At 40.8% G+C, this 14,102-nt stretch overlaps 1 protein-coding gene across 1 annotated transcript in view; it reads left to right on the forward strand.

The window, feature by feature from the left end:
* Positions 1 to 14,102, forward strand: part of ADGRL4 (adhesion G protein-coupled receptor L4) — a 170,949-nt gene that overhangs the window by 102,572 nt on the left and 54,275 nt on the right. Inside the window, exons 4-8 of the mRNA XM_084852118.1 lie at positions 6,041 to 6,196; positions 7,678 to 7,748; positions 9,024 to 9,203; positions 9,298 to 9,481; positions 12,285 to 12,398. Of these exons, the coding sequence (XP_084708244.1) occupies positions 6,041 to 6,196; positions 7,678 to 7,748; positions 9,024 to 9,203; positions 9,298 to 9,481; positions 12,285 to 12,398 (705 nt within the window). The remainder of the gene's footprint in view (positions 1 to 6,040; positions 6,197 to 7,677; positions 7,749 to 9,023; positions 9,204 to 9,297; positions 9,482 to 12,284; positions 12,399 to 14,102) is intronic.

The following is a 14,102-nucleotide window of genomic DNA, read 5'->3' on the forward strand; positions in this document are numbered from 1 at the left end:
AGCAGTCCTTGAATTTCACCCTGAGTTTGTCAAAATCAAAAATGTTCTGTCGGAAAATGCTTATAAATTATTTAGGTTCATAATTAACCTCTTTCTTTTGCACAGATAATTTTGAACTATGCTGAATTATGTATGACTGTCTCTGCGCAGTGTTTATCATGTTTTAGGGAAAGTGCTGTTAGTATTAATTTATGCATTAATTTTTAATACTCTATTTATAAGTGCCATTTTAAACCTGACTGATATGCAGTGTATTATTTTGTCTCACTTCAAAAAACACTGCAATCTGTTGCAAGTTCGTTTGTCCCTTGGTAGAAAGCTATTTATTTGCTCAATGTATTTAGGACTCAAGCTCCTTCTTGCAGCTGACATGAAGAGATAAACACTTCTAATCATGAGGCTGGGCTCTGGCTGATCTATACAACCATTATGAAAATGGATGTTTTGCCATTGTTTTCTTGTGCTTGACACTTGAATTTTTTGACAAGCGAATCTGTGTTGTGCCAGTGTACTGTGTATATCATGCTCATCAAACTAATCTTGTTTACATTTTCCTACGCAGAGGTTACATGGAGGCTATTCTTTTATTCTGACAAGAGAGCAAAGAGTGATGCTGCCTATGAAAAATAAAAATAGTGGTATTCCATGCAGCAGATAACTTTGCATTTTATATTGCGTCTAGTGTAATGGAATAGGTAAGCTAGGGAAAGGATAGCTGCTAAAGATCAGGCTTGTTGTATTGAATAAAGACTTGCAATGTAAAAAGTCTGGTAGCTGGAACAGCAGGAGTCAAGACTATGTCATGCAAATATCATGGTGAGGTGATTGTCAAGTTATATCAGAAAAGAAGCTAGACCAAAATGGATACTGAGCAACTTTATTATCACATCCAGTCAAGAACAGCAGCATAGCTGATTGCCTTACAAGAAGCATATTTTAGGTCTTTAGCATACATTTAACTGAACTGCATGTAACTGACATGAAACTGGAGTTGGAAAACTACAAACAATCAATTTATATGTCCATAATACATCTTTTCCATATCTCAAATATCTATTTTGGTTCTGAGCTGATTATTTGTAAAAATATGCTTCCTCTCGATCTTAAATTTATTGCAGCTACTCTAGAGTAAAAATGAAAAAGACATAGGTGCTAGACACATTTTTAAAGTATTGTCTGTTTTAGCCCTCTGATGAATATCTACATAAAGTCTATACATGAACAGTTCTTTTCATTTCTATTGATATAAATTGAGAAGTATTTTGTGGGTGGGGAAGGGTGTTGTATTCAGGCACAGTAAATCTTGATAAGCAGGGTTCCCAGTTGTGTGGACAGATCCCTATGCACATTAACTTCTTGCGGACATTCAACTTCCTTCTAGGTGCATTCACCAACCATGTATATCCCAAGAAAACAGGTCTAAGATTTAACATGAAGGAAAAGTTCCCTGTGCATATTGAAACTCTTATGCTTAAAAGGAAAAGCTGAATCAGAGATTTTATGAGTCACAAAGATAACCCCATATTTCATGACTTTTTCCCTTATTGTCATTTACTCCATAAAACAGACTATCCATTATTCCATTTTCATTCCATGCTGTTCTTTCATCTTCATTATATTTTGTTTTCCTTGTATAATCCACTTCCTGGTTCACCTTTCATCAGAAGTTACCAGGGCTCAAACTGGAGGCATCTCTACAACAGCCTAAAATCCTTCATTTAAAACAGGGGTTTCTTCTTCCATTTTAAATGCAGGATCACAATGACCCCCTTTTTCCCCTGCTTCCTCCCCACCCCTTTCCCCCTCCCCATATCTGAGTCTTCCATAATCTTTCATTGATCTCATCGTCTTCTTGCTGCTTTATTCTTTTCACAGAGGAAACTCAAGCAGAACACAATGGGGTCATTTGATAGGTCATTATCTGTGATCTATTTAAAAATGGAACAAAGGGCATTTAGTGCTGGAGACACTCTGGAGGGTCACGGCGTCATGTAAACAGCCTGCAAACTTCCATGAAGGAGCAATCTCAGTCACAGGATAAAAGCTCTGTGTGCTGGGGAAGCCTTGGCTCTGTGTCAGCTGCCCCATGTGGTGAGCCACTGAATTACATGCTCCAGCATCTGCCTGGACAGCATAGTATCGTCTAGATGGACTTCACTCACCCAGGCTGGTCATTGGATACTCCTGACAGAAAGGGCTATACATGGGCTTCCTGTTCCAGTTCATCCTTCCCTGAGCAACAAGGTCTTCCTGAGCTTCCTGTGTCCATTCATTGTTCTTCAATCCTGACTCCCGGTTTGTCCTGACATGCTCTTTGATCCTAGTTCTATGGCTTTATGGCTCCAGGTTCCTAACTCACCTCAGCTGCTGCCACAGCCCACTTGCTTTCTTGATTCTCCTGAGGCGCACTTTACTACTATAATCCATTTTATTGCTCTGTTCACAAATAATCTAGCCCCTTTCAGATAAACACCTCTACTTATGAGCCTCTATTTGTTCAATTCCTCTTCTGTTCCCAATTTAGCATCCATACTAATTTATCTCTTCTTTGATTTACATTCCTAGACTCTCAGACTCAAGTTGAAATGGTCTTGCATGCTCAAATTGTATTAGGAATTTCTCTGTTGCCTTTATTGATACCACTTCCTGTAAAGGTAAATGAGGCTGTAAGCATTGTTGAGTTACCAGAGTTCTTACTACTATCTATCACTTTTTAGATTAACACTCTCCTTTTAGTAGTTTTATCTGAGGTTTAAATGAGCCATAGAAATAGCATCAGCTAAGACCCAGTTAGAACATATTGCAGGCATGCCTCTGCATTCTTAAAAGTGATAGAGATGAGAAGAGATTAGAAATATGGGGAATAAATGCTGGAGACAAGAGCCAACCCAACATATTCGCATTGGGCCCACCTCTGTGAAACCTGCATCCCTGCTACATCACCAACCTCATCCCTGAACTATAGCCTATGTCAGCCTCCCCAAGCTGGTACCCTTCAGATGTTTGGACTACAAGTCTCAGCATTATATTGGCCATGCTGGCTGTGGCTGCTGGGAGTTGAAGTCCAAAATATCTGGAGGGCAATGAGTTGGAGAAGGATGGCCTGTATGGATATGGGCTTCAAGGGAGGCTTGGACTCCACAAAAGATCAACACAGCATTAAACAGAATCACTGCCTTGTTGTGGCGAAGGGGCTTGCGTAACTCAGTGAAGCCATAAGCTATGCCATGCAGGGCCACCCAAGACGGACAGGTCATGGCAGAGAGTTCTGACAAAATGTGGTCCACTGGAGAAGGAAATGGCAGCTCACTCCAGTATTCTTGCCAAGAAAACCCCATGGAATGTATCACAAGGCTAAAAGATATGATGCTGGAAGATGAGCCCCTCAGGTCGGAAGGTGTCCAATATACTACTGGGGAAGAGCAGAGGGTATTTCCAAGTAGCTCCAGAAAGAGTGAAGCAGCTGGGCCAAAGCCGAAAGGACACTCAGCTGTGGATGTGTCTGGTGGTGAAAAGAAAGTCCGATGCTGTAAAGAACAATATTGTTTAGGAACCTGGAATGTAAGATCAATGAATCAAGGTAAGCTGGAGGTGGTCAAACATGAGATGGCAAGATTGAACATCGACATCTTGGGAATCAGCGAACTAAAATGGACAAGCATGAGCGAATTTAATTCAGGTGACCATCATATCTACTACTGTGGACAAGAATCCCTTAGAAGAAATGGAGTAGCACTCATAGTCAACAAAAGGGGGGGGAGCAGTACTGGGGTACAATCTCAAAAACGATAGAATGAACTCAGTACGAATCCAAGGCAAACCATTCAACATCACCGTAATTCAAGTCTATGTCCCAACCACTGAGGCTGAAGAAGAGCCGGACATCCTAGAGAGTGAAGTCAAGTGGGCCTTAGGAAGCATTAGTAACAACAAAGCTAGCGGAGATGACAGTATTCCAGCCGAGCTATTTAAAATCCTAAAAGATGATGCTGTTAAAGTGCTGCATTCAATATGCCAACAAATCTGGAACACTCAACAGTGGCCACAAGACTGGAAAAGGTCAGTTTACATTCCAATTCCAAAGAAGGGCAACGCCAAAGTGTGTTCAAACTACCGCACAATTGCGCTCATTTCACATGCCAGCAAGGTGATGCTCAAAATCCTACAAGCTAGGCTTCAGCAGTATGCGAACCGAGAACTACCGGAAGTATAAGCTGGGTTTCGAAGAGGCAGAGGAACTAGAGATCAAATCGCCAACATTCGCTGCATCATGGAGAAAGCAAGAGAATTCCACGTCTATCTCTGCTTCATTGACTACGCTAAAGCCTTTGATTGTGTGGATCACAACAAACTGGCAAATTCTGAAAGAGATGGGAGTATCAGACCACCTTACCTGTCTCCTGAGAAACCTGTACGAGGGTCAAGAAGCAACAGTAAGAACCAGACGTGGAACAACCGATTGGTTCAAAATTGGGAAAGGAGTATGAGAAGGCTGCATATTGTCACCCTGCTTATTTAACTTATATGCAGAGTACATCATGAGAAATGCCGGGTTGGATGAATCACAGGTCGGAATTAAGATTGCCAGGAGAATTATCAACAACCTCCGATATGCAGACGATACCACCCTAATGGCAGAAAGCAAAGAGGATCTAAAGAGCCTCTTGTTGAGGGTGAAAGAGGAGAGTACAAAAGCTGGTTTGAAACTCAACATTAAAAAAATGAAGATCATGGCATCTGGCGCCATCACTTCCTGGCATATAGAAGGGGAAGAAATGGAAGCAGTGACAGATTTTATTTTCCTGGGCTCCAAGCTCACCGCAGATGGTGACTGTAGCCATGATGCTTGCTCCTTGGGAGGAAAGCTATGGCAAACCTAGACAGTATAGTAAGAAGCACAGACATCACCTTGCCGACAAAGGTCCGCATAATCAAAGCTATGGTTTTCCCAGTAGTAACGTATGGCTGTGAGAGCTGGACTATAAGGAAGGCTGAGCGCCGAAGAATTGATGCTTTTGAACTGTGGTGCTGGAGAAGACTCTTCCGAGTCCCCTGGACTGCAAGGAGGTCAAATCAGTCAATCCTAAAGGAAATCAACCCTGAGTGCTCATTGGAAGGACAGATACTGAAGCTGAAGCTCAAATATTTTGGCCACCTAATGCGAAGAGAAAAGTCTCTGGAAAAGACCCTGATGCTGGGAAAGACTGAAGGCAAAAGGCGAAGGGGACGGCAGAGGATGAGATGGCTAGATAGCATCACTGATGCAATGAATATAGACTTGAGCACGCTCCGGGAGAGAGCGCAGGACAGGAAGGCCTGGCGTGCTATGGTCCATGGGGTCACGAAGAGTCAGACACGACTGAATGACTGAACAACAACAAAGATGCTTTCAGTCCATTTGAATATGTAGAAATTATCTCACATAGCTCATTATAAAGTGCTTCATGTTTTGTTATTACTATAATTAATGCTTACCAGTTTCATGACATTAAGCTTCTTGGTCATTCTTCATTTAGAAAATGGAAATGTGAACTAAAGCACCCAAGCTATAGGCTCAGCTTGAGGCTTTTCTTGCTCGGATTTTAAACAAAGGCTTACTAGGGCTCTGAGCTGAGCATCTCATGTCATGTCTAGAATATGTGGATAAATAACAAAGACAAAGGGTACCCCTGGCCATATGTGTAGTCCATTTCTGCCACACAGAGAAACCAGAGCTAGGCCAAACACAACCAAGATTGGGGGCCAAGATTTCCATTTGCCAGGATCTGCTTTCCAGATATGCTTGAGCCATACACACCATCTCTATCTCCGTTTTCAAAATTAAGCACTACCTTGAACTTTATCCTGTGCAGTGATATAATTGTTATGCATGTTTCCATTACATTTGATGAATAGTTTAGCTTTTCTCTTTAAAACACACACACACACACGAAATTTTGATAAGAAATTGTCTGCAGTATGCCAGACTGCTGTCAACAAGGCAGCCAGGTGTTAGTATGTAAAACCTTTTTTAAAATTCAATTTCTCACAATATTTGCAGATATAGATGAGTGCAGTGAACCAGTAACCGCTGCCTGTGGAGATCACGCGAAATGTGAAAATGTGTATGGAGACTATAACTGCTCCTGTAAGGAAGGTTATCAACCATCCACAGGAAAATTACAGTTTAAGCCAAATGATGGCACTTCCTGCCAAGGTAAATGATATTATAGAGGTTTATGTGTTATTATAGAACCATGTCTTCTGAGAGGCCCACCAGTGTCTCTTTATCTTCAGTTAGATTAATCAGCTGGATATGAAAAAGTGGCAAGATGTGAATGCCTAGATATTTTTTTTTAGGAGAAGGCTGATATGTGTATATGCTGAAAAATAGAAGTAACCTGTTTTGTATTATAATATATAGATTTGCTTTTCTCCTATTCTACACCAACCAATATATATTAACTGTTCAGAAGCCAAATATATTGTGTAACTGAGTGTAGCCTGCTACTATCAATAAATCTTTATATCCCAGAAGTGTGTCACACACTTGGGCAAAGTCAAACTTTTACATAAATCTGATTATTTAGAACAATGAACTCTTATTGGCTTATCATTTATTCATATATTTCCCTCAATTCTGATTGCATTTTCCACCAAGTCCTTGTAGATATTCATTTATACATTTGCCTACTGCATTTATTAGGGATACATTGGACATCGCATTATACGTTTGGTTGCCACACATTAGCTCCACCTCTGTAATGTAGAAAGTATCTCATGCTGTGACATTACAAGGTTTCATGTCTCCTCCACATAATTGGCTGCTGCTAATAGGGGCAGAGCAATGCACAAAGTTGTGATGTTGCAACATGGATAAGTTCTACTACAGTACACTTATGAAGGGAGAGAGGGTGCTACATGTACAGTTGCCATTTGGGTCAGCCATACATTTAGTGTAATGTCTAGTTTGACCCATAGACACCTATCTGTAAAATGCTTGATGATATTCAACCAAATTAAAATCACACACACAATATATACAAATCTATGCTTGTCACATAATTAATAGAGATTTGCACAAATTATGTCTGTAAACTTCATAAACTGCAGTGCAATTTGTGCAAATTGCAGATGTACTTTGCGTAATTTGGACAAATTATGCAAATTTGCACAAAGTGCAGTAATTTGCAGAAATTAAAAAACAACGAAAATCCGCTAGCTGGCCTAATTTGCTGCAGGCCAAGTCAGGCCAGTTAACAGAAGATGGAACAAAGTCCCAGGCTGAGCCAATGTAAGCTTGTTGATTTTTCTGACTTTGCTATCCTAGGGCCTAGGCCATCCTATGTTTAGTCTACCATTTCAGAGCTAGGCGTGAATCTAGGTATCTGTTGCGCCATTCACAGCACCACACGTATATCCAAGCTAAATTGACAAGAAATTATGTTTAGGGTTTTTTTAAAAAGTTGTGGGACATCATCCTAAAATTAAAAATGGGGAATAGTGGGGCTTTGATCATCTACTAAACCAGGCTCCCAGCATGCTTCCACCAGCATGGCTGGCTGAGGCATGCTGGAAATTGTAGTCCCAACATATCTGGAGGGCATCAGGTTGTGGAAAGCTGCATTAAACTGTTACTAGGCTTATGCAGTGATTATGTTATAGTGCCCTAATTAGATTTGCTTTTAATTTCAACAGAAATGCCAACAGCAAAGTGTGAATTGAACTATGAATGCATAGCTGAAAATATTAACAGAACTTTAGCTAAAGTAAGTAAGACGTGTGTATAGATTATTCATGAAATATTTTCATTTTCCCCCTCTCCTGAAATGTTGTTTATAATTATTCTGGGTTAGATACATAATTCTGACTATGGAAGCTGCTTTTACATTCTGATTGTTAAAAAATGGCACAACAGAACTAGCAGAGTTTGGGTTCTGCTTTACCTGTACCCAATACATCTTCATTTTATTTTTTGTTATTATTGAGTATATATATATATATATATATATATATAGAGAGAGAGAGAGAGAGAGAGAGAATATATATATATGGACCAAAAATCCCCACCTCTGTTCTCCCTCCCCCGCCCACATTCATTTGACTTCTCCCCATCCCTTCTTTACACACACACACACACACACACACATACATATGCACAAAGATACACACAGACTCACACACTAACCCGCAAAAACAAACAAACTATGGGCAGTATCCTGCACTGCTCCTGCAGCTTTGCTAGTTCTGTTGTGCCACTGCGCCAGAGAAATGGACTGATAGCACAACATGAATTAGCTCTCCCAGAAATAACCCTAGAAATGAGTAGAATCATTCATTTCCAGGATGGGACACATCAGCCGAGATCCCTTCTGTGAGCTCCACTGACCTGCCCCCATCTGGAAATGAGTGTTGTTGCTTATTTCCAGTTGTTCCTGTTGCACTAGTGGTCCATTCCACTAGCGCATGGGCAGTTTAGAATACTGCCCCATGCAAGCATCTTTCTCCATATTCCCTTGCCTCTTATATGCTGACTGCTCTGAGGCCGCTTGAGTTAGCACTTTTTCAATCCACATCTCATGGTTTGGTAGAGACTGCCTAAGGACCACACTTTGAGCAACTAAAAATGCCCACATTAGCCATGTCTTCTGGTGTTGCAGTCAGCTGAGGTCCAACCAAATATGGGATGGATCCCCTGAAATTTGTAGGAGAAATTGAGAATCCCATTTTATTCTGCCACAAACTTCAGTCCAAAGGACAGCAACTGCTGAGTTCTGTAGAGCTCACTGCAACATAGTGACTTACCCAAGGCTACCAGTAAGCCATAGCTGGGAATGGGATTTGAACACAGGTCCTTCCCAGTCCACATCCAAGATTTTATCCACTATGCTAGGTTTGCTCTTTAAAGCTCAACAAAGGTACTGAACTCCTTGCTCGGGAATTATAGCAGAATCTTGTTGACTCCAGTTGAAGAGTGATTATAAATCTTCATTTGACTTTAAATATTACAAATGCCATGCATAATAATTTAAACTTTCTTTCAGATTAAAAAAATAAAAGAACCCCTGGCTATAATACAAGAAATCAATCAGAACACTGTAGGACAAATTTCACCAGTAGATGTGATTTCCTACATAGAAGCATTATCTGATTCTTGTCCCTTGCTAAGCACCATGAATAACACGATTTCTGACAATGAAATGCTCCATAATCTAACTCTTAATGTGAGTGACTTTAGCCTTGGAATTTAATTTTTTTACCACTTATAAACTATAGTATATAACTCTTACATAGTCTTTTTTTTAATTAATCTAACAGGAATTTGTTAATACTGTGAACAATTTTCTTCAGAAGGATAAAATTGCAGTGTGGGAAGCTATCCCAGCAGATAACAGAAGAAGGAGCCTCACTAAACTGATGCATGCTGCGGAACAAACAACAGCTCTCATGTCACAGAACTTCCAAAAGTTGATAGAAGTAGAGGTTAATGCTAGCAATTTGGGTATGCAAATGATATTGCAGACTGGTGGTGGTGGTGGTGGTGGTGGTTCTTGTTGTTTTCTTCCAGGACAGAACGTTGATATTAGAAGCAATGTTGTGTGAATCCCATGTGATGGTTTTGGCTTTTGCTTTCAACTTTATGAAATCCAGTAGATGCGGGTGACATCCTAGGCTGATGAAAACAGAATATAGGCAACACCTTGTCTTTGCACATACTCTCCCCGTATTTTCATGCACGTGTTGGAAAGGAAATGGCTGGTCATATTGCCAGTGATGGCCTGACACCCATTTTCTTCTCTGAACCGATTATCAATCACTCCCTGCATCTGATCCGACATTGACAGATGTGTCCCAGGTTTAGTATGAGCCTCTAATGTGCAAAACAAATAGGCATCTGCCATACCATTGCGAAGCAATATTAAAAAATTAGAATTGTTGTTGGAAGCAAAACCCCTAAATATAGGATGATGAAGCATATATTATAAAGGAGGCTTGTTAAGCTCTTGGTTCCCCTGGCCCAATCCTGCTGTAGTGCTTGTAAATGTGGGTGTTCAGTAATAGCTGTGAGACCCCTCCACTTTCAAATGTTTCCTTGGCACCCCCCAGTCTGCATCACTTTTGGATGTGCTTACCCATCATTCCATTCCTTTCCAGCACCACATGAATCCCCTAACTTTTTAAAAAAACAAAACTCTCAAAATACACATTTAAATGTGTATTCATATGTGTATTCTTCTCAAAATATGTATTTACATGTATATTGTCTCTCATAGAGCAGAATCTGAAGGGGCATCTCGGCCCCCACTGATTCTCTTACACGCCTCCAATTCCGTTGCACAAGTGGCTACCACCGCTTACACAATGTCAATGTGGCATTTCCAGGGCAACCCAAAATAAGTGGAAATGCTCCTTTCTGGAAGGGGGCAGGTTGGTGGACCTCACATAAAGGAGGTCTGCAGACCTGCCTCCTTCCAGAAACAAGTGCTTCCACTCATTTCAGAGCTTTCTCTAGGAAGGACTAAATCTCCCTTGCATAAGTGGTGGGTTGCTGCAACAGAATTGGCAAACCCACTGCTTGCAGAAAGGAATTGGCAGGGTAGAAGGGAATCGATGGGAGCATAAATGCCCCATTGGTTTCTGCCCATAGGGCTGTACCTGATGTTAGTCCTACTTAGAGCAGACCTACTGAAATGAATGGGGCTTAAGCTAGACTAACATTGGGTGCAATACATTGGATACAACAACAAAACATATTTAAAATACATAGTTTTAACTGTTTGAAAGGCCAACAACTTGATGCAACACTTGGAAAAATGTGAAACCCAGTAGTTAACCAAGTTCCGATCCTCACATTAGTTCATGAGGAAATTTCATATACAAGTTTGCAAAAATCAAACTCTTCAAGTATCCAGTCTCCTCACCCAAGTGCACCCTGTCTTCTGCCAGACTCTTCACACAGTCCAGGAAGATACAATAGACTGTGGAGTCTATTCTTCAATCAGGAACAGAGAATGTAGCAGTGTTCCCGATAGGAGTGTCCACACCACACCTGAGGACTGGATTAAGGCAGCTGCACACAACTTATCTGACCTGCTCTTGCTGTGCCTGGGGACATGCAGAATTCTGCACTGTGTCCTCCATATGTACCTTCTAGATCAGGGATGGAACTCCCATGATCCCTCACCATTGGCTACGCTGACTAGGGCTGATGGGAGTTACAGCTGGCAACATCAGTTCTAGGAACTTTGCCTTGTATGTCATCACATGGATCCAGTGAGATAGGCCAGTATCAACATATTTTACAGACAGGAAACTGTCTGTGATGAAATGACAGCAAATTGTCCATGGCCTCTTACTGAGTAGTATCTACAGCTAAACCCTAGGCCATTCAAGCTGCAGCACTCTGTCTTTTAGTAAACACCACCTGATGACATGCAAAAATATCTTGCCTTATTTGTTTCTGTAACTGCATTAGCCAAAGATTCTAGGCTAGAAGGAATTATTCCTTATATTCTGAAAAACATTTGCTGAGAACTGGTCCACTGAAAACCTCTGATCGTTTTTTGTATTCCAAAACACAGTCCAGCTAAGTAATTCCAGCCCATTAGTCAAATTCTTATTTTGCTTTTAACAAAATATCTGATTGACTTTTTTGTTCTCTTATGGGTAATTAAGCCCTGTACTACAATGAAAAAACTGAAGAATTCTGTGTACTGCAATGTAGTTTTTTGTCCTACATTGGGTGGACGGGGAGACATTTGGTTGGTTGGTTGGTTCCTTTGTTTTTGTTATATCATTATAGTGTAGTGCCAGAGTATTCCATGCCTTTTGTATGGTATTCACTTCACCCCCCCCCCAAATGTATTGTAAAATAAATAGTGTCCTCCTGTGCTTTTAAAGATTGCAATTGGTATTCCCTTTCAGAAATGCATTCTTAATAAAGTGGAAGCTCTTTTGAAAGTAGCTTCCATTATTCCATACAGAGCCTCATTTAATGCAAAGCAAATTAGGGGCTGCATTTTCCCAAGGAAATAATGAAAGGTACAAAAAGGGAACTAAAAGATGTATGCCTACTATGAATAACAAAGTCCTAGGATTTAGAGCATACATGTATCACATTAATGGAATGTGTGTTGCGGGGAGGGAGTCTTCCCCCTTGAAATATTTGGCAGAACTCTGCTTTTGAAATCTGCAATAATTGTGCAGACCAGTGTAACCTTTATACACTGAACTGCGAATCTGGGATGTAAGTGTGATTTCCAATGGGATTTATCTCCCCCCACCAACTTCTGTTTCTTTTGCAGCTCTCAAAGCCTTTGCCTTTGATATGCAACATGTGGACCTCATTCAACATGTGCAGATGGGAGGAGATACGATAAAGGTCTTTGCAAAGAAAAAGGAGGCATCTATTTCTAAAGGTTAGGAAGGCCACAGGGGCTAATATTAGTAGGACACAGAAGTTGAGTCCAACAGTCTTTTCTGGAAGCCTCCATCACGAAACTCAGAGTCAGGAGAGTAAATTCATCAGCAATGCCTGCAACACTGAGATTGCTAGTAAAGACGTTGCTGAAAATTCATTCTACTAACATAGAAGGCAATGTTCCGGTACTATTTTGAAGGTTTCATTCCCACTGTAATAAAGCTTCAACAGATGTACTATGAACTGTCATTCCAACCCATAGTTTATTTAGCCCCCCCCACACACACACACACACACAAAACAACAACCTCAAAACAAAATAAAACTGGGATCCCATTTTACAATACTGAGGTCCACCTCATGGATTACCCAAAGCAACATGGCTACTGCTTCCACACTATTCCCAATTAACTTCTGCAACTTTCATTCAAATTGTTAGGATGAGCCTCATTGTTATATAGAAATATTAGCTCTGGAGTTTATCACTACCAAGGTATGTAATGAGATCCACCCCAATCAAGGAGGCAGAAGATGAGATGTTACCAGGAGTAGCGTGTTAGAAATCACAGGATAGTGGCAACCATTCCCATATAAATTGAGCATGAATCTGACTGATGATTCCATAACTGGAACTGGTTCACTTCTTTTTGCTTTTAGATATAGTCACCTAATTTTTGGTGTTTGTATGGGTTTGTGTTTTGAATTGTACACCTAGAAATGTAAAATGTGATAAACACATCTTTGCAAACACATAGGTCATGCTGGATTAACTGTAGCTCCTTGTCATATATAAACTGATTGGCAAGTTTATAATCATCCATGTTCCTGTCAACTGTAAACTGAGTTTTTCAGTTGTGTACTTTTTGAAGCAATTCATGTATGCATCCAGATCCAATCATGTACACTTGAGTTCATGGGCTCTTTAAATGATAGAGTCCAGTATAGGTAAACCTCTGTATTTAGAAGTTTGTTGCTAGTGCAATCTAAAAAAAACACTGTTCCTTCCCCTACCTTCAGTTGAATTGAAGCAATACCCAGGCTTTAAAGTCTGACTCTGCCACTAAAGTGTTGGCAATTGCACATAGACTTATATGCAGAAAGCACTGTGGATCACCCATATACCCTAGTTTCACAGCGCTATTTTGCATATAAGTCTATGGACAAGCACTGCCGATAGCCATGTTTTTAAAAAACATGGTGTTCAGGACAGAGACGAACAGGCCCGGGTAAGTTGCGGGCTGCTTATTGAGCATGGAGGAGGAGCTCAACTGCAGCCCAGGGAGCCAGCAGGCAGGGGAGAGCTCAGAGGGTACAGCTCAGGGGACTCAGGCACCAGCGGTCCGACAGATTTGCGGACTGAAACAGATGCCCGCGCCATCCCTATTTAGGCCAAAACATCTGGAAGGCCATGAGTTGCCCATCCCTGGTTTAGCATTGTGGGGGCCCTCTGCTCTCCTCTTTTGGTATGGCTGTGAGGAGGGATCAGAAGCGTTCACTTCCATTTTTAACTAACCACAGTTTATCACTAACCTGCAAAAACTGTGGCTAGCCTTAATTATGGTTTGTTGAAACAAGCCAACTTCAAACCCTGCTTTATGAAGTTGGCTCATTTCCCAAAACTGTAATATTATCGAGAGTTTAGGATCTGAACATAACGATAATCAGTGGTTAGCTGAACAGAAGGAAAAGTTTCTGATCTTCT

Source organism: Heloderma suspectum, chromosome 4, assembly GCF_057233095.1.
Source record: "Heloderma suspectum isolate Gila_16-S chromosome 4, 16-S_ref, whole genome shotgun sequence".
NCBI lineage: Eukaryota > Metazoa > Chordata > Lepidosauria > Squamata > Helodermatidae > Heloderma > Heloderma suspectum.